General features: G+C 39.5%; 1 protein-coding gene across 1 annotated transcript; it reads right to left on the reverse strand.

Moving 5' to 3' along the window:
• Positions 1 to 254: 254 nt before the first annotated feature.
• LOC149273531 (tau-tubulin kinase 2-like) lies at positions 255 to 19836 on the reverse strand. Its single transcript, XM_089506185.1, has 13 exons — positions 19768 to 19836; positions 15940 to 16087; positions 12450 to 12523; positions 11928 to 12068; positions 11691 to 11795; positions 5969 to 6034; positions 5372 to 5464; positions 4909 to 5034; positions 4022 to 4179; positions 3412 to 3628; positions 2826 to 3031; positions 1630 to 2185; positions 255 to 290 (listed from the first exon to the last, which is right to left on the reverse strand). Exons 1-13 carry the CDS (start codon positions 19834 to 19836, stop codon positions 255 to 257), a joined length of 1995 nt encoding a protein of 664 aa, XP_089362311.1.
• Positions 19837 to 20066: the final 230 nt, after the last annotated feature.

Raw genomic sequence — 20066 nt, forward strand, 5'->3', positions numbered from 1 at the left:
CTTTTCTTCCCCTCTTTTGCTCTCTAGTCTCTCTCCCCCCTCCCCCCCCCGAAGTCTCTATTGCCCTTATGTCTTGTTTCATGTCCGCTGCCTGTAGTTTGCGGCTGATGGCCTCTTGGCTTGTCTCCTCCTCTTCGCATGCAATCGCCTTATGTCGCGGAGCGCTCTATGTGTTCCCTCTTCTAGGGTTCCATATGCTATACTCCACTCAGCATCACTCATACTATGTCACCTTTGCTGCGTCTCCTACGTTGTTACTGCGTGGCCATGTACTGGTGCTCCTTCCACGCCTTGAACGGTTTACCGGGGAACAAGACACAAATTGTAAAACTGCATCTAGGTCACAGCGTTATCCGGTCGCGTAGACATTTCTGAGGTCTATTGCTGGTTGTTTTATATGTCTCAGTTTCGCCATTGGTATACTGCCTACTCCGCCTACATGTAAATACTGTATCTGTGTTTCTGTTTGCGTTACAGAAGTTGTTCTACTGTTGATCTTGCATCACTATGTTACACTATCTATTTCTGGTTTGTGACTGATGCTAATAAACTGATATAAAAATAAAAATAAAAAAAAAGACAAGCATATATATATATATATATATATATATATATATATATATATATATATATATATATATATATATATATATATATATATATATATATATATATACACACACACACACACACACACACTATTGGTTCTTTCTGTGGGAAGTTTTGCCCATTCATCCAGGAGAGCATTTCGGAGGTCAGGCACTAATGTTAGATGAGGCCTGGCTCACAATCTCCGTTCCCTTTCATCCCAAAGGTGTTCAAGTCTATTTCTTGGTGTGCTGAAGGGGACATACCAAAACGTTTTGGACAATGCTATGCTTCCAACTTTGGAATAGTTTGGAGTAGACCCTTTTCTATTCAAGCACGACAATCACCCAGTACACAAAGCAAGGTCAATAAAGACATGTTTGTATAAGTTTGGTATGGAAGAACTGAACTGGCCGGTATAGCCCCTAACCTCAACCCCATGGGACACCTTTGGGATGAAGTAGAACAGAGATTGTGAGGCAGGACTTCTCACCCAACATGAGTACCTGACCAACTACATATTAATGTCTATGTATTTAGAATGCAATGTCATTGAAGTCGCTGTTGGTGTAATGGTCAGGTGTCCCAATACTTTTGTACTTAAAGTGTAACATATATATATACATATACACACACACGTGATCTTTATGTAGATCAATGAGAAAAAAATCCTAATTCTAGATTGTAACACAATATAATGTGCAAAAGTGGGGTGATGATTTGCAAGGCATGGTAAATATATATATGACCAAGCATAAAGGGTAAAACAGAAGATTTTTTCTCGACAGGGAGACAAAGGAATAATTACAAAACACAGTTGGTTTAAACATTTTACACATAGATAACTAAGCTTTCCTACCATTATGTTAATGGTATGCATGTTTTAATTTCTGGGGCCCAACTCCAAATCTCACACATTGGCTAGCATTGCAGAGAACATTACTGCAATGTCATACATCAATTGTAGCCTCTATCCTCCCATACTTTTGTGTAGCTGCAAATACATGAACACAGTTAAGTAAATATCATTGTCTGCCTTACCAGAGTGAGTGCTCCTTCCGCTTGGGCTTCCATTGCACTTGTTGGTGTGACTGCAAGCAACTGACCGGCAGCTCCTGACATGGGATCCAATTTATTATAAGTATATGGACCTGGAGAAACCACTATATTAAGTCCAATCCCGGTGTCAGGTTTGTTGCTAATGTTGTTCACCGCCCATGTGCCTATTTTTTCCTGACCTTCTTGAGGGGAATCATCCATCACCTGAAGCACCTCTGGTTCTTCTTCTGAAGGACTTCCAGTCAGCTTTTGGCCCTGATTCCCATTTGACCCAAAATCTTTCAAGTCACGGTCTTTATCCACTATGACCCACTCTTTGGAATCCACCTCCTGCCGGCAGGAGCTAAGATTCACAGCTACAAACCCATTGCTAACCACACCATCCACATTCTCTGGAGAGCTGACTGATCCAGGTTTGGAACCTTCTGGGATGTATGCCTCATCATAATGCCACACATGGTCAGCAGCAGCAGTAGTGAGAGCTGCCTTTTGCAAGTCCTCCTTCCTTCCTTGTGAGTTCTTCTGTGTTTTCTCCATGCTATATGAGGCAGAAGAGATATAGGACACTTTATAGGACTATAGCATTTTAATATGAAAAATATTTTATATTTATAGTCAATGAGCGTTATGTCTACAAAGTAGAAGGTGAAGGATTCCAGGGTTTGATATACTAAAGGAGCAATGTCCACCCCATATCAATAGTGTGACTGTGGGTCTAGTGAGCCATTGTCAACAGATTATCATTAATCCTATCCTATCCAGTGTCGTGGAACACATAACTGGATACTATATGGTGCTCTCTGTCACATGAATTGTTAAGTTCTTTATTGTACAAATATCCTGTCTGCAATTTATATATATCCTGTCTGCAATTTATATATCTTATGAAAAACACATACTGTTGAGATATTTCAACATTTCCTAAAATGGAGGAAAAGTATTCCACGAATCATGTAGCTTTATTTCTTATAAATGATTGAAAGTTTTTTTCTATTTCAGCTTGTATTATAGGTGTAAAAAGGACGTTCTGGTTTTATATGAGATTTGTTATACTTTACATTGTAGCATTTCTTCACATAGAGTGTATGGTCTCTTGTTAATAATGACCAATTTAAGAACCATTTAAGAAACACATTTCTTATCATTTATTTTCAATATTTCATAGTATATTTTCATACCAATTCTCTAAAAACTTGTCCGCGTCTGGCTTAGAGTTCAGAAGCTTCTCCAACTCAAAACTCCTAATGGTGCGTAACTTCCGCAGAAGAGGGGCATCTCGATCCAGCTGGGTTATCTCTGAGCGAACCCGTATAGGAGAACCCAGGCTTGGGGCATTTTGTACACCATTTGCAACACCATTGCTATGTTCTTCCTCCGTAGCAGCCTAAAAGAAAGGATTGGATTATTTAAAAAACAAACAAACAAAAAAAAAAAAAACACAGTAAGATATGTAAAGCTATGTAAAACTATTGGGAACCGGGTGGTCTCTTCCTTATCTCACAAAGAGACCGCTGAAATCCTGAAAAGCATATGTAACTTTACATTTCTTTGTAAGTTTGCCCCAATAATAGGTATTAACTTAAACACTGCATGTAAAAGCTTTACGTTTGTGGTAATATTACAAGTCTAAGGCTTGTCAACAGTCAACTGGTGATGCAGAAAAAAAGAAATACCCTAAACCCTGCCTTGCCCCTTGATTGTAAACAATACAGCAGATGTAACATGGTTATCTGCTAGAATCTCTACATATCGACTTTCTGGTACCTTGCGTATTCCCATTCTGATCCTATTCCTGTTGGCGTCCATCTCCTCCCAGACATCCTTCTCCTGAGTATGCTGGTGACTTGGAGACCCTGGGATTTTTTCAGGGGAGACCATTATTGGGATTCCATTGTCCCCATCACTGAGCTGCTCATCTAGGAATACTTCATCTGTGTTTTCACGCATGAGGTCTCCAGGGATTGGCGTGGCATTTGCAATTCTGTAAGAAAAGGTGACAATTTTAAGACCTTCTGACTTTAAATGTAAACAGTGTTACATTCTATACACTACATTGGAATTCACATAGAATATATTCTTTCTGCCTCAGGGTCATAATAAGGGAGATGAACATAATAGGTTAACCGGATAACAGCAACACAAACTAATAAGAGGTCGATTTAATAAAAAAGCTCCCAAATGTGATAGATTCTACCATTAATATTGCCATTCTGGGGCCTAAATCACAACATGTAGCTTAGTAAGGCTTTACGCTAGCTGTCTGATTACACAATAACTAATCCTAAAACCCTATGACTTGCCACAAGGAAAGAAAGTTAAAAGGAAAAGCCTTGGCTTATAAAGCTAACACTTTACTAGGGTTTTCTGTGCATACCCAATGGCGGCAGGGGTCAGACGAGTGTGAAGCTGAGGGGTAGTCGACGTTGTTGTCGTTGTCAAAGAGCCGTCCATCCCAGTCTTCTCCCAGTCGTAGGGGTCACTGTCAAGAATCCCATATGTCTTCATGCTGTCGTCAAAGACAGAAAGTAGGAGCTGTACACAAACAGAAAGCGAAGGATTTAGAGGAAGGCTCTCAAAAAACAAGCAATAACTTTTTGAAGTGGCACATGTACAAAACAAAAAAAGCTGCTGAACATATAACACCCAATAAGGTGTTTGTGGTGCTTCTCTGGCACATATCTCCATACCTGGCTTCCATTAATGGCTGCATGGAGAATAAGGATATGACATCATATTTCAGAGTCATACTCAATGCAGCTACAAGAGTAAGCAAATCAGAGATGTGTGCCAGATGAACACATCTACAAATCTTTGTGGACAATCCTACGGTATAATAACATTAAACAACAGCAACATACAATAACACGTGTACAGAAGGAGAATAGAGCCATGCTCTTACAAGCTTCTAATCTATTTGAAATGCTATGCACTGTTAATTTTAAAGTAAGGTTCTAACCTAAGCAAGCTGTGTCATGTTGGTGAGTAGGGTCCATTGTTAGCATAGTACAAACAGAACCTTGTCAGGCCATTGTTACTTATGGTGCAACAATAAATGCTTTGGCTAGCACTTTATGCTTTATGTGTTTACCAAGACTATGTAGAGATTAATATCTATGTTAAATATAATTATTACACTTCTGAACCACCATCTAGCTTCTCTATTATCCAATAAAAGTTTATATATATACACACACCATAGCCTGTACATACCCCACTTTATAACAATGCAACTATAGGGAAAACCAATGAAATTTCACATACCTGGTAATCCGGCTTTGTAAAATAATCCAAGGCAATAATATGCTCAAGAAACACGGAGAATTCTGGTGGAAGATGTTTCAGCATAAGGCGATGTTCATACCGTTCCTTTATCGAACCTACTTGTTCCTATAAAAATGTTTTTAAAAAGTGTATCATATTTAAAGAACACATTGTATATTACAAGGTAACGAACCAACTACACTTTTGAAACTTGCCCATAGCCAAGTAAAGTTTAGTGAATATGGGTTAATTTGTGACTGTGGTTCTGTAGGTCTTTAAGAAGTGGTGTTGTGGTCCAAGAGGCTATTTAGATCCCCACTGATCTTTGACGCTCAGATGTATCAATGTCACACCACTTTATTTTTCGTTTTTTTTGTGATTATGGGCATTGAATATTTTCTAGTCCAACACTGAAACAATAGATAAAACAGACAATGTTAAGGAACACACAACAATAAATTACCTTATCCTTTATCTTTCTCCAAGGAAGCTGACCAATCACAAACTCCACCAGCATGTAAAAAAGGGACCATAGATCATCATGTCTACCCATTTCCTGAGCACATACAGAACAAAAAAACAAAGAAATCAAATAATGTCAGTGCCTGAATCTTATCCGGTGCAAGTACTTCGTGTAAATAACTTGATTCAGATAACACAATTTCATGGCAAAGAAGTAAAGCACAAATCCAACCTTAAGTTACCTAAATGTATAATATTTTACCGCTTTCCAAAACAGATACCTGAACTAGAATAATGCTTTAGTTTTGGGGAAAGAATGATGGGTCATTTACTGAGGGTAGCCATGTTAACCTGATATCTATTATAGTGACTCTCTGTTAGTTTATTCCAGCCCTGTGGTGGAAGCTTATACAGTATATACAGTAAATAAGTATGCACTTAGGGTAGAAGCACGAGTGGTTGAGTGGTCAACTTTATCTTAATACATTTTCAGTTTGAAAAATAAATGAGAGATACTCATTTATTGAAACAAATTAAATGAGGAGCCTGTCAGATTTTAAAACCTAGAATTACATGCCCCAGCTGCTGGCTCTCTCACCCTGTTCCTGTGGGCATTGACTGAGGCGTATCGCACTGTTCCACGAAATCCAGCAACAGACCGTGGCTAGAAGGTAAAATAAATATAATCAATGCAGTGATTCCAAGACATACAAAGGAAATATTTTCTTATAGAAATAAAATAACACATGGAACACAAAAGAACTGGCACAATAGTAGGTCTCCCGGTGCAGTCCCGCAGTCCCATTTGGCCATGAATTAGCTACAGACTAGGACAGTAGTGACGTAGAACATACTCTATTGGGTTCATTCTGCTTTGCTGATGATCTTGACCATGGAAGAAGCTACTTTTTTGAAAGATATACCATTTCTCCAATTTGAAATCTAAGAAGTGTTATACACATTTAAAATGGCTATGTGAAAGCTGGATTTAGACATTAATAGAAGGAAATACATAATAAGCATTGGCAGAAGAAGACCATATAGATGCGAATAGTCCATAGTGACATAGTTATATAGGCTGAAAAAAGACATGCGTCCATCAAGTTCAGCCTTTCCTATATATGTTAATTTGTTGTTGTTGATCCAAAAGAAGGCAATTTTGCAGGGAAAAAAATCCTTCTTGACCCCAAAATGGCAGTCAGATTTCTCCTTGGATCAAAAGGCTGTTTACCCATAATTAAAGATTATATCTCGGAATACTATGTTTTTCCAAGTATTCATATACGTGAAGTTCACACCTGGTCAGGACGTAGTTGCATCAACACTTCTAATCCACAAAATAAGTACAGTAAATAAAAAAAGAACACATTTATTATATTTTCTTGTTAGGAACTGATCAGTTATAATAGTAAACTTATTATAAGGCTTTTGCAAAATGCATCTCATGACACCAGTAGAGGAAGAGATTGTGTTGGGAGCAATAAGCCACGTACAAAAATTACTCTGAAAATAACATCATAATTAGAAAATAATTAGGATAAAGAATACAGCCTATGGAAATACCTGTGGGCTTCTCAGCTATATCTCAGCTATGGTACTAATGAGCATGCCCTTTGTTTGCAATCCCCAAAAAGATGCACCCCTAACATCATCATGTTAGTGAATACACATGTACTGCCCATACCCATCTCCATAATGAACATAACATATTTGTTTTTACATATCTTTCAAGGGGGAACTAGAACTACAAAACTGTCTGGGGGTCCGGACTGCAAATTGCTTGTCCAATGTTTAAAATTAACCCAAACATAAAAGACCACCTGCAGTCCAAAGTAGATAAAGCATAACTGAAATGTTGTATTTTATTTTCCATCTAAAATCCACATAACACAACTGAAAACATAATTAGTTTGAAGAGCTAATTAACACGGAGACTATGGCTCTTCACTTATAGATAACTCAGCTAAAAAGCAGCTGATATCAGCAGACAGGAGAAAACATCTGCATTGAATGCAAGGGGCGGCAGCAGTTTCTGGTAACATCTTAGATACAAATAATTGCCGTTCATCTGTACAATCCCCAGACACACTATGCTTTCTGCTGTCAAGTTAAATTATTTCTGCTATTATAGCAAAGTAGGGCTGAAACAACTAATCGATAAAATCGATAATAATCGATAATGAAAATCGTTGTCAACGATTTTCATTATCGATTAATCGAATCGATTTTTATCGATTCTAAAAAGAGGTTTTTTTCAGAGCAAATGCTCTGAAAAACTCCTCTCCTTATATAATCCGACCTCAAACAGAGATCAGATTATAATACTAGAATCCAGATCCCCCGCAACGCTGCAGGGGACCTGGATTCCCCTCACTGCCGGCCGGTCTCTCACTTCCGTCTCTCTCCCCCCTCCCATACACCCCTCTGGGTGGGGGTCTGAATCGCACAGACAGCCTCCGTTACTTACCTTCACTTACGCTGAGGCTTCTATGAAGCTGCAGTGAAAGTGCCTGTCAGTAACAGAGCCGGGTAGAGAGGCAGAGCGGTGTATGGGAGGGGGGAGGAGTCAGAGGGGTGTATGGGAGCCACCCTCCCACACACCACTCTGCCTCCTCCCCCTCCCATACGCCACTCTGCCTCTCTACCCGGCTCACTGGTGTCTTGTGAACCTCCGTTGCTGACAGGAGGCAGAGTGGAGTATGGGAGGGGAGAGGAGGCAGAGTGGAGTATGGGAGGGGGAGGAGGCAGAGTGGAGTATGGGAGGGGGGGAGGAGCCAGAGTGGTGTATGGGAGGAGGCAAAGTGGATTATGGGAGGGGGGAGGAGGCAGAGTGGAGTATGGGAGGGGGGAGGAGGCAGAGTGGAGTATGGGAGGGGGGAGGAGCGAATCGCGTAGAGCTCTACACGCTGCCCGGACTAAGCACCAGGGACTCAGATGCAGAGTACCTGGATCCTCCTGTGTTATCCCCCCCCAACTTACCGGTGCTTAGTCCGGGCAGCACGTAGAGCTCTACGCGATTCACGTAGACAACTTCCGCTCAAGCGTGTAGAGCTCTACATGCTGCCCGGACTAAGCACCGGGGACTCAGAAGCACCGGTAAGTTTGGAGGGAGGGGGAGGGTGAAATGGGGGGCATAAGGCATTTCTGGAGGCAGAGTGCTCTGTGAAATGCCTTTTAACCCCCTTAATGCCACTCTGCATCTAGAAATGCCTTTTAACCCTCTATGCGCCAATCTGCCTCCTGAAATGCCTTTTACCTCCCTATAGGCCACTCTGCCCCATAATATGGCTTTTAACCCCCCTAAATGCCAGAGTGGCATATAGGGGTATAAGGCAATTCTGGGGGCAGAGTGGCACATAGGGCATATCATGGGGCACAGTGGCATATAGAGGGTTAAAAGGCGTATCATGGGGCACAGTGACATTTAGAGGGTATAAGGTATTTCTGGGGCAGAGTGGCAAGCCTGGGGGAAGATGTGCATAACTGGGGGGGGAGGTTGAAAAAAAGGAAATAAAATCAAAAACAACATATTTTTCTCAATCATAGCTTTTATTAACAAACAATTGTTCACATAGTTTACATGAATTAACATTTACTGGTAAAACTTTTTTCCTATAGGGTCGTCTTTTATTCAGGCTTTTTCCTTTTTTCATTAATTAATATTCAGATTTTGGGGGATCGTCTTATAATCAGGGTCGTCTTATAATCAAGCAAATACGGTAATAACCTTTCACCTACCGTCCATACACACCCCGACGGATTGATGACCTCACTGTTTAAGATATTCTTCATGCCAATCCTACCAATCTATGTTTTGGCATTTTGTCAGACCTATAGAACTGCCCACCACTCACATCCATGGCCGCCTTTGTCCTAAACATCATTGTATGATGTTCCAGAGCTCTGTATTTTCAACAGGTGTGGAATATGTAAGTATACGGGCCATTTACAAGGCAATGAACTTTGTCAATGACTTTGATTGTGGAATCTGTAACTTATAGTTTTCAGGTGGCTCCGAGAATCCAGCCCCTTAATTACTGGGCAACAGTAAGGACATTACATAGAATCTTATTAGCAAACAAAGAAAAATCCTTTAGGTTGGAGGAATTACAGATGAAGACCTTCCATTTCCCCACCGTTCTGAGAAATTCTCAGCAAACTCATTATGAGGTCATTAGTGTCTTGGCTGCCGGAGCCAGGTGCTTGAATGCAAATCTCGTTAAGGTTCTGCCAGCATCTGATGCAAATCTGTTCTGTAACAAATCAAATTCCCAGTTCTTGTTTGAAATATGATTATCGTGGCTATAAGGCTAAGGTTGCCTAGAGACATAAACCTCAGCTCTGAAATATTTCAGGACAATACTAACTGCATTAAATGAATAATCAGCTTTAGATACAATTATCATCTTAGATTGCTTAGTCTACTACAAAAATACTTTTTTCTCCCGATGGTATAAGAGTGAATTATACAATTTCTTGTGTGCTCTGTTTTCATAGCGGTATTAAAGAGACCCCAAGCTAACATACCCAGGAGCTGTGTGTGAATCGGGACTTGTTATTATGAAGGACAGCCGTATAAGATCTTGTTCTTTCTTGAGCATCACACCTTATTACACATATTAATATATATATATATATATATATATATATATATATATATATATTAGGGCTGCAACTAACGATTATTTTAATAATCGATTAGTTGGCCGATTATTTTTTCGATTAATCGGATAAAATAAATAAAATTTCAATTTAAAATAATGTAATAAAAAACGCACAAATTTACACTTTCATCTCTTTATTGCAATGGCCTCTCTCTATTCACCTTCTTATTTTACTGACATAATAAAAGCTACAAGAACCCAAACACAGTGTTTCTCAAACTAGGTTTTAATACAAAGTTATTAGTAAATATTAATTCATATGTTAACTATTTTTCATATTTAATAAAAACTATGAGAAAAAAGCCTTGTTTACATTTTTTTTATTTACCAAACTGCCCCCGGTTATGCACATCTGACCCCCAGCTTGCCAGTCTGTCCCCATATATGCCTTATACCTCTTATATGCCAGTGATATGCAACTGAGCCCCCTGATATACCTTTTACCCCCAGATATGTTTTATGCCCCCCTGATATGCCTAATATCGATATGCCTTATAATTCATAATACCCCCCCATACACCACTATAACACACCCATACACCACTCTGGCTCCTCCCCCTCCCATACTCCACTCTGGCTCCTCCCCTTCCCATACATCACTCTGGCTCCTCCCCCTCCCATACATCACTTTTCCTCCTCCCCCTCCCATATACCACTTTGCCCCCTCCCATACTCCACTCTGGGTCCTCCCCCTCCCATACACCACTCTGCCTCCTCCCCCTCCCATACATCACTTTGCCTCCTCCCCCCTACCATACATCACTCTGCCTCCTCCCCCCTCCCATACTCCACTCTGCCTCCTCCCCCTCCCATAATCCACTTTGCCCCTCCCCCATATGCCGTATGGGAGGGGGAGGAGCCAGAGTGGTGTGTGGGAGGGTGGCTGCCATACACCCCTCTGACTCCTCCCCCCTCCCATACACCGCTCTGCCTCTCTACCCGGCTCCGTTACCGACAGGAACTTTCACTGCAGCTTCATAGAAGCCTCAGCGTAAGTGAAGGTGAGTAACGGAGGCTGTCTGTGCGATGCAGACCCCCACCGGCTGACAGAGAGGATGATCCTCTGTCAGCCGGTGGGGGTCTAAACGATGCGCACAGACAGCCTCCGTTACTGCCCTTCACTTACGCTGAGGCTTCTATGAAGTCAGTAACGGAGCCGGGTAGAGAGGCAGAGTGATGTATGGGGGGGGGGGGGGAGTCAGAGGGGTGTATGGGAGGGAGAGAGAGACGGAAGTGAGAGACCGGCCGACAGTGAGGGGAATCCAGGTCCCCTGCAGCGTTGCGGTGGATCTGGATTCTAGTGTTATAATCCGATCTCTGTTTGAGGTCGGATTATAATTTTTATAATCGATAAAAATCGATTCGATTAATCGATAATGAAAATAGTTGACAACAATTTTCATTATCGATTATTATCGATTTTATCGATTAGTTGTTTCAGCCCTAATTATATATATATAAAAAGACACAATGACAATGATATACCCTAAGTTTTGGTAGCTGTGATGAAACATATCCAGAAGTATGACTTTGCATCCCTTCTCTACCAGTAGTCATACAATTCTCCCACTCAGTTTACTTTGTGGTTCAATGGAAGCTTGATCCCCTTGATTTTACATTATTTCATGTGTTCATTTTTACAGTTCAATTACTTACCGGCCGGACATCCCCGCATGAGTTTGTAAACTGCCGTGCCAACCCAAAGTCCAGCATAAAGCACTTCCGACACGTACTTGGAAAACGTCCCATTGCAAAGTTAGACTAAGAAGAGGCAATGAAAAATGTGTATGATTTATAAAAACATATACCTCTAGCGTAATGTGATTCACATTTACACCACATCATTATTTAGACCCAAAACATGTATTATTAAAACAAAAAAATGCCGCTTACTGGTTTGATATCTCTGTGTAAGAATCCCACAGAATGAATGCTTTCGATGGACTCCAGGATTTGACGGCCAAGCCGTAAGGTAGTACTCATAGAAAAAGTGCCTCTGGATTGGCTGCGCCGCAGGTCTGCCAAATTCCGGCCCTGGACAAACAACAAGAAGCAGATCAATCGAAAGATCTGGTTGGTCATAAGATGCAAGGAAAATGTCTTTCATTCTGCTCCAAAGGTGCATAAATATTTTACTTTTTCACAGCAAAAACTACATCCTAATTTGTAGGAAATATATTTCTGTTGGAATGACTTGCGATCTATGAATCCCCAGATAACACAAAGAAGAAGTAAAGCCATAAAAAGTGGGTCACATTGTGCTGCGTGACCTTGTGGTAGTAGCGTGGTAGTTGGCACTGCAAGCTGCATTAAGGACAGGCTACAACTTCACAATTGGAAGTGAGTTGTGTGTGCATATGTTAGTATGGGTCTAGTGTGCCCTTGCCAAAAAGAGGGACACATTTGAACACTCACCTGTAACTGCATAACCACATAATTAAAGCGGTCATTCCTCCCACATCCTATAAAGCGACAGAAATGGTCTTTACCTAGAAGAAGAATATACAACAGTATGAAGCAATAAAAAAAGTCTATGTAAATCATACCTCCGACTTGAGTTAGGAAATAAAATACATTCTTCCACTTCCAAATTACTGAAAATCAGCTATTAAATTTCCAAACTAAATGTAGGGATTAGAAGGAAGGAACAAGATCACAAATTCTACCTTTTACATCTATAATCCAAAACTTGTGTATTTTACGGACTCCTGACAAACATAGTTCCTAAATTTACCCAAATCCTTCTGCACATACCAAACGATCATGTAAGATTTAGAAAAATAATTTATTTCTAAAAACTTTTACAGAGAAATGTAAATAATCAAGTATTTCTTTCATTGTATCCACTCTTTGTATACTAGACATGCTGTTCTTAATACAACCAGGGGATGTACTATATACTGTACATCTAGTCATACAAAGAATTAAAGCTCCTTTTTAAAAAAATAAATAAAAATATATATATATATATATATATATATATATATATATATATATATATATATATATATATATATATATATATTTTTTATTTTTTTTTTTTTTATTTATTTTTTTTATAACCCACCAGGGAAGATCCACAAAGATCTTCAAAATGCTACGGTAAAAATCGAATTTTTTGGATTGCAGTAATTCTGCGCTGTATTTTTATCTGTGCTAGATGTAATAAATGAAAGCAGACTTTCTGCGATGCAGAAAGAGAAAATAAAACTAGCCCAGGGAGCGATAGAGAGAAGGTAGGGAAACAAAACGCGAGAGAAACACGTAGTTTTGGAACACAGAGGACACGCCACAGAAATCATTTAAATTCAATCCGTGTTCCGTGAATAAGATCCCATACATCTTGTGTTTTACTGCTCTGGTGCGCTGGTATCCAGGAGCATTGATTTTCGAGATGCATGTTACTGCAGTCTGCGTTGGCAGAAAAGGATATGAAGGACAGAAAGAAGAAGAAAAAGGAGGGAGAGAGAAAAGAAAGAAAGGGACACAAGAACTAAAGAAAATAATTTTAATTATTAATCATCTGATGTCATAGTGTCTACTTCCACTGCTGAAGATTTTGTTGTTGTTGAGAGGTTATACGAAACCTGAAACTATAATGTGTTTTTCTTGATTTATTTTTACCCTTTATTTTTGTAAAAATGCAATAAATGGTACAGCTGGGCAGCCGCATATCCTGTAACTTTTTAGAAGATAAAGTGATACTAACTAAATTTAACAGCCCCATTGTTTTATACCTTCAGTATTTGCTGTAAGTGAATGGTTACGAAATAGTTAAACTGCACAGCTACATATTTTAACTAAAATAAAACCGATAACTGATCAAATCAGTTCATGCATCTTTATATGTACATATATAATATTTTTTCTTCAGTGTCGGCACAGATAAACGGCGCTGCCAGGGGAGCGTCAACAGTGCTGCAATCTCATTACGATTCTGTGTGCATTTTTGAACACAAATGTATGCATGCGCGTATGTGCGCTAGTAGTTGAATTTAAGGAACAAGCAACCTACAGTGTCTTTGGACCGTCATTTGGACTACTCATACATACTGAGGGGTATGAAATAGATGGCAGTTTTAAAGCATTGCACGCTACTCATCAAATCAAAGAAATTGAAGACAGTAACCCCTTAAAGGCTCATATACGGTGTATGTATTGCAGCAAAAGGGTTAAAAGCCTCATCCTTACATTGTGTTTGGGCATGCCCGGGCCAGGTTTAATTAGCTGACCTCAAGACTCCTCAAATATAAACCATTTATTAGCATCACATAGATTCTATGGAGTAACTTGCTTTAGTGTGGCAACCAAATGGTGGCTACTTGTGGCAAGATCTAAACTCATTTCAACTGAGCCCTCATCATCCTTGTCTCTGTGGGTGCAAATTGCTGTGTGATGCCCCACTTATTATTACGGTATTTTTGCTCATTGTTCTTCGATGGGAAACATAATGGCATAAAATCAATATTATCAAGTAATTGCCTGTCCTGTTTTCTCCCTCCACCTCCCAGCCTTACAAAGGGCTGCCAATGAGGAAGGATATTATAAGAAAAAATAACTTTGTGGCTAAATAATCATGAAAGCGCATATAACAGGTTAAGATTGCCGATTGCCACATGTACACAGTTATGTATTGACAGAGGCAATGTGCTGGTTTGGCTAATCCAACGCTGTTGTTGGATCACTCCATCAGTTTTCCATTAAGACTAAAACAAATGTCTCAATAATTTCCAAAAGGGTGCCGAGATTCACAGATCTACAATTTGTCTTTATTGATCAGGAATTAACCTGGTTAACATGACCCAATGTCTAATATGAATCTGCTTTTTCCCCCTTTTAAAATAAACTTATTACAGATGGATAACGATCAGAAAACAAAATTATTATTTGTCTAAATTTCCAAGAAACAAACAGCCAAGTTTCCTTTCCACAAATTCATTTAGATTGCCAAAGATTTTTTTTAACCGTTTGGTTTCCCAATCATAATACGGGACAGGACCTAATAGAAACCGAACAGAAGATCATCTTCGCACATGGTACATTGGATACCAGTACACATAACCCGATCAATAATATGCAAGAAGCAGGACTTAAAAGCCAGCAGAAGACAATATGACCTTGAAGAACAGTCATTAGCTTAAAATAGATCACCAGCACAGACAAAAATGAAATTGTATATAATGAGAGGGCTACAAAGCAGGATCTCAGTTTATACTTTAAATGAAAGCCTTTTTCCACAAAATACAGCTATAAAAATGTAATGACCAGCATAAGAGTGCAGTCTCTAACAACTCACAGCTTTCCTTTTTCCCCAAATAGCACACATAAAGATTCTTAAATGCAGACACCTAATTAGAATAATTCATAACAGTACAAAATTAGCACTAGAAAAACATTGTGTTCTCTATATCTAACAGGAAAACATCAACATTACTATTTTATGTAGCCAATGTTCTTATGTAGACCTGGAGGAACATAATGGGGCAGTCACTTCCAAACTGACGTAAGTCAACCAGGAGCACCGGGTATTTGGAGCACAAATCCACGGATACGAGCACATTCTCTCCCGTGACTAGGTAGGCCTTTTAAAACGTTCTCCACTTCTGATGTGGTAATCCACCAGCTTCCTGACTTTAATGGAGACACATGGCGCAGTTTACTTAAACCTTCATAAGAAGGAGAGCATTACTACTAAGGGCCATATATTATTTACACAAACAGGGAGAACAGTTTCTTTCCAGATACTCTCCACTCATGGCTGCAGTCCTTGGCTGGACATCATTCTACTACCACCTTTGCCAGTGAAAGTTTCTCTGAATTCTTCTATTTTAATGCTTTTAGGACTAAAATCTAACCTGCCTAAAGAAACACAAGGTGAGCGTTTATTAACAGACTCAAAATTTACCTTGAACCTTCTTCAGGACAGCAACCTCCATCTTTAGCACCTGCTTTGGCTGCTGGGCAGATTCCACTTTCAGTGCTACATTCTCTCTTGTTATCAAATCCATCGCATCGTAGATTTCTCCAAAGCCACCACCGCCAATTTTCCTTAGCTGCCAGTAGATGGGAAATCATCAGTATTTTAATTTGAAACAAATACAAAGCATGAATTTGATGTAGTTGTACATTGAGAAACAAATTAACAGACAGACATACTATTCTAGTGTTCACAGCGAGACCACAATGGTCTCCTAATGAGATACAAACTATACAAAATAAAATAAAATAGAAAGCTTTTATACAACGTTGGCTATTTTAACATGATAGCCCTCCTTTGCTTTTATCTTGTATTGTATTCTTGTACTTTTCAATTGTTTGCTTGCTTGCTTGTTGTGTTTATTCATAAGGTTTTTCACATGCGGCTGACCACCTCGTATAAACTGATGATCCGGAGTAGGTAAGACATATTTGCTCGCGGAAAAAAATCAATTCCCTTATCACGTAATTGATTCCCTTTTGGGAGTTTATGTAACCCACATACTGCAGGGTAGCACAAAAAAAAGTAATAGTGTGTCATATATATGACTCCAGGTTTCCATTCATGGGGTTTAATTGCAAATTTACCGTAAATCAATTAGACCTGAACATAAGAGTATAGCCTTTAATAGAGAGCAGGGCATACAGTATACAGGCCAATTTAAAATATAGTTGTGGAACAAATACTACATGGTGGTGCATAAGACTGCAATAGTATTTCCACTAAATTTGAAACTTTTGATAATTTGGGGTTGATTACAAAGTTAGGGTGCAAAATTATTGTATCTTTTATTATCTATACTCTATACAATACAAATTAGGAATAAATGTAATAGAATGACTGTATGTTTCCCAATTATTGGACAGTTTTTCAATTCTATTTGCAAATTACACAGAGCAACAACCAGAGTGACACTGATGTTGTATTATGTCCTTAGCGCAGTCTTAACAATTTCAGGAGGACAATATGTTATGATTTACAATTTCCAAAAATAAGGACACATTTAGATATAGAGAAACATATGAAAATATTCCAAGCAATTCTTTAATTAGGAAAACTCAAAACTGTGTTGAGACCTAGTTTGACATAACAAGGAATCTGTTGATTGTCCTTAAAAGAATAAATTATGGCTGTTATGATGCTAGGAAGAGTGAAGAATAATGGAAGCCTGCCATGGAAATCTTTGTGTGTGTTACTGGAATCCAAGGGGAGCTCTATAATACATTGTTACTTTTCATTAATACTACAATTACAAGTATTGTATTTATTTTGCGAACTGATTGTAACAGCTCTAGAGTGTTTTCTGTAGCTTACAATTCTTATCTAGGCCCAGTCTACTAGAAAACAACCATACCTCTAAGCTCTTATCATACTACCTTGTAGTATACAATGGAATTTCTCTGTCTCAACTATCCAAAGGGACCCTCTGACTAATTAAACTCTATGGCGAAATGGACATCAAGACTTTAGTAGGATATGAATGACCACAAATAAAAATCTCAGTGTGATATCCGAGTTTGGAATGTAACCAAAACATCACACGACCACCAACAATGGCAATATGAACAAGTTTTGGGGACCCATGCGCTGGGAAAGATAATTGAGAATGGAGAGAGATCTGCAGACCTGTGTACGTTCTACAACCAGGTCATTGGCCATTTCCTCACAAGTGCATCCACAACATGGGTATCACCAGACAGCGTGACAGAGAACCAGCATCATAGACCAGCTGGGTGGCACTGATGTAGATGCCAAGGCAAAGAGGACCTTCCTACAGCTCAAGAACATCTGGAACTCCAGAGAGCTGTCTTTGCAATAAGTATTCCACTGTTCAACTCCAACGTGAAATCAGTCCTACTTTATGGAGCTGAAACCTAGAGGACAACCAAAACAAGAAAGTCCAGACCTTCATCAACAGCTGCTTTAGAAGATCTGCCTATGGAGATCTGTAGTTGGCGGTCCAGGCATAAGTAAGTACCTACAATATCAACCTCCACTTTGCAACAATTGAAACACCCAGATCTCATCAGCATATCTAAGAATACTCTGGGATTGACCGGGAATTTCAAGGTGAAATTCTGACCCACTCCCCCAAGTCTCCAGCCTTTTTTTTTTTTTTCTACAGAGAGGGGAGCAGGATTTGTCTACATCCATTACCTGCCCACTCCTTGCCCCCTTTTTCTTCCTTTCAATCCAGTTCACTCCCTCTAGATCAGTGGTACCCAACCTTCCTAATGCCGCGACCCTTTAATACAGTTCCTCATGTTGTGGGAACCCCCAATCATAAAATTATGTAATTATATATTGTGAAATATGTGTCGTGTCCCCCCCCCCCCCCCCCCGATGGTCTTAGGCGAACTCCCTGTGAAAGGGTCGTTTGACCCCCAAAGGGGTCGCGACCCAGAGGTTGAGAACCGCTGCTCTAGAGGTTGTCTGGGGCACCTATCCCTTCACAGCCCCCTCACTCAGAAAAGGGAGAGCTCCAGCTAGCCGACCCTGGGAAATTCCTACGTATGTGCATCAGTGTTACATTACAGTATAAAAACTTTGTATTTTAAAAACGTTGTCACATAATAGCTTTCGGTTGGCAAATACAATCTGACTTCATACAAAAATATAGGACACGCTGCAAGCATAATGCAAATTTCTAGTATTTGCCATTATGGAAATAAGCATGCTGCAGGAACAAGCACCCAGCAACAAAAATATTAATAGGCACCTGGACAGAAAGCTTAGATCCTTAAAGTTCAAACGCATGGGATTAGTGCTGGAAGATCTTTGATGAAACATGCAATTATAGCACAGGACAATAAATTAATGTTTTACTACTTTGAACATGAAACGCCAGGAACACACACAGTCAGACCAATTAATGGGATGACGTAGACAAATACATAGAAACACAGAATTTGATGGCAGATAAGAACCATACAGTGATCACACTCAGATCTTAATCTTGTCTTAGATCCAGGATAGCTTTAGGCCAACCACTTCTTCTAGGAGGCTGTCCTATTTATCTACCACCCTCTCGGTAAAGTAAAATAGACAACCAAAGAATAGGATCATATTTGAAAAAAATATCTCTTAACATTCTGTACAGGCTAAAATCACACATCTGCTATAGTTTTGTTGGTTCTCCAATATATGGCATTTTTGAACTGAGAAATATATACAATATATAATGCTAATGGTTAATAATCAGAAAGAATAAAAACATGTCCCATCTGCTAAATATTCTCTAGAGATTCCAAAAACACATCTCAACCAATGTTATCCTCAAGGGATACTTGGAAACCAGACTCTTAATGGTTTGACCTTTGTAAGATAAATCAATAGATACCCCCCCTCCATTTCTAGGGTCTGGGTCCACACAAAAACTCTACTTAGAAACCACACAAGCAAGCTCAATTCCTTCACTCAATGAAACTGTGGACTAGATGGGCCTTTCGCAAACGACTAAGGTATGGCAAAAGAACTGAAATGGCTAATGACACTTTATTTCATGTGTCACCGAATCCCGACCGATTCAGGTCTATTGTTCCAGCCCAATACTCACGCACAGCTAAACACAGCCACGGGGTGCTATAATATCAAGCAGGAGATATAATATTCAAATGTGCTGCAAGCTGTACTGGTATCCGCATGCAGCTTCAATCTACTTCTGTGCACAATTAAACAATTATTTATACAATGCCTGCTACAGAAAAAGTATTAAAATAAAAAAAGAACCAAAAAAGAAGTTTACAAACGACTTACCACTTTCCATCTTTCCTTTACCAGGATTCCTACGCTGAGGATATCCGGCTGCTCCCCTCCTCCGCTCATTGCAGCTGGTGCTGGAGCTATTAGGCAAAATCACCGCAAATCATCTGGACACCAGAGGTGACTCCCATTTACCCAGCGTCTACAGAGACAAGAGCATTTTGGTTATCATTAACGGCGTAAACAGTAAAATACCAGCAACGCAATACATTCACAGCCAAATCCATCTCACTAGAAATTAAACATTGTACCAAAACGCAGCCCCATGCAAGACAAACAATGAGAGGGAAGAG

Source organism: Sceloporus occidentalis, unplaced genomic scaffold (genome assembly GCF_023333645.1).
Source record: "Sceloporus occidentalis isolate IW3139 unplaced genomic scaffold, rSceOcc1.0.p SCAF_369, whole genome shotgun sequence".
Classification (NCBI taxonomy): Eukaryota; Metazoa; Chordata; class Lepidosauria; order Squamata; family Phrynosomatidae; genus Sceloporus; species Sceloporus occidentalis.

What these genes read in the sequence shown, in the direction of transcription:
- LOC149273531 (XM_089506185.1), bottom strand. Translation starts at nt 19,836, where the DNA reads ATGAGCGGAGGAGGGGAGCAGCCGGATATCCTCAGCGTAGGAATCCTG. An exon ending in TGTCCTGAAGAAGGTTCAAG is followed by an intron (nt 12,524 to 15,939) that starts GTAAATTTTGAG and finishes TTCTTCTTCTAG; the next exon opens with GTAAAGACCATTTCTGTCGC. An exon ending in GGAGAAAGATAAAGGATAAG is followed by an intron (nt 5,035 to 5,371) that starts GTAATTTATTGT and finishes ACATTTTTATAG; the next exon opens with GAACAAGTAGGTTCGATAAA.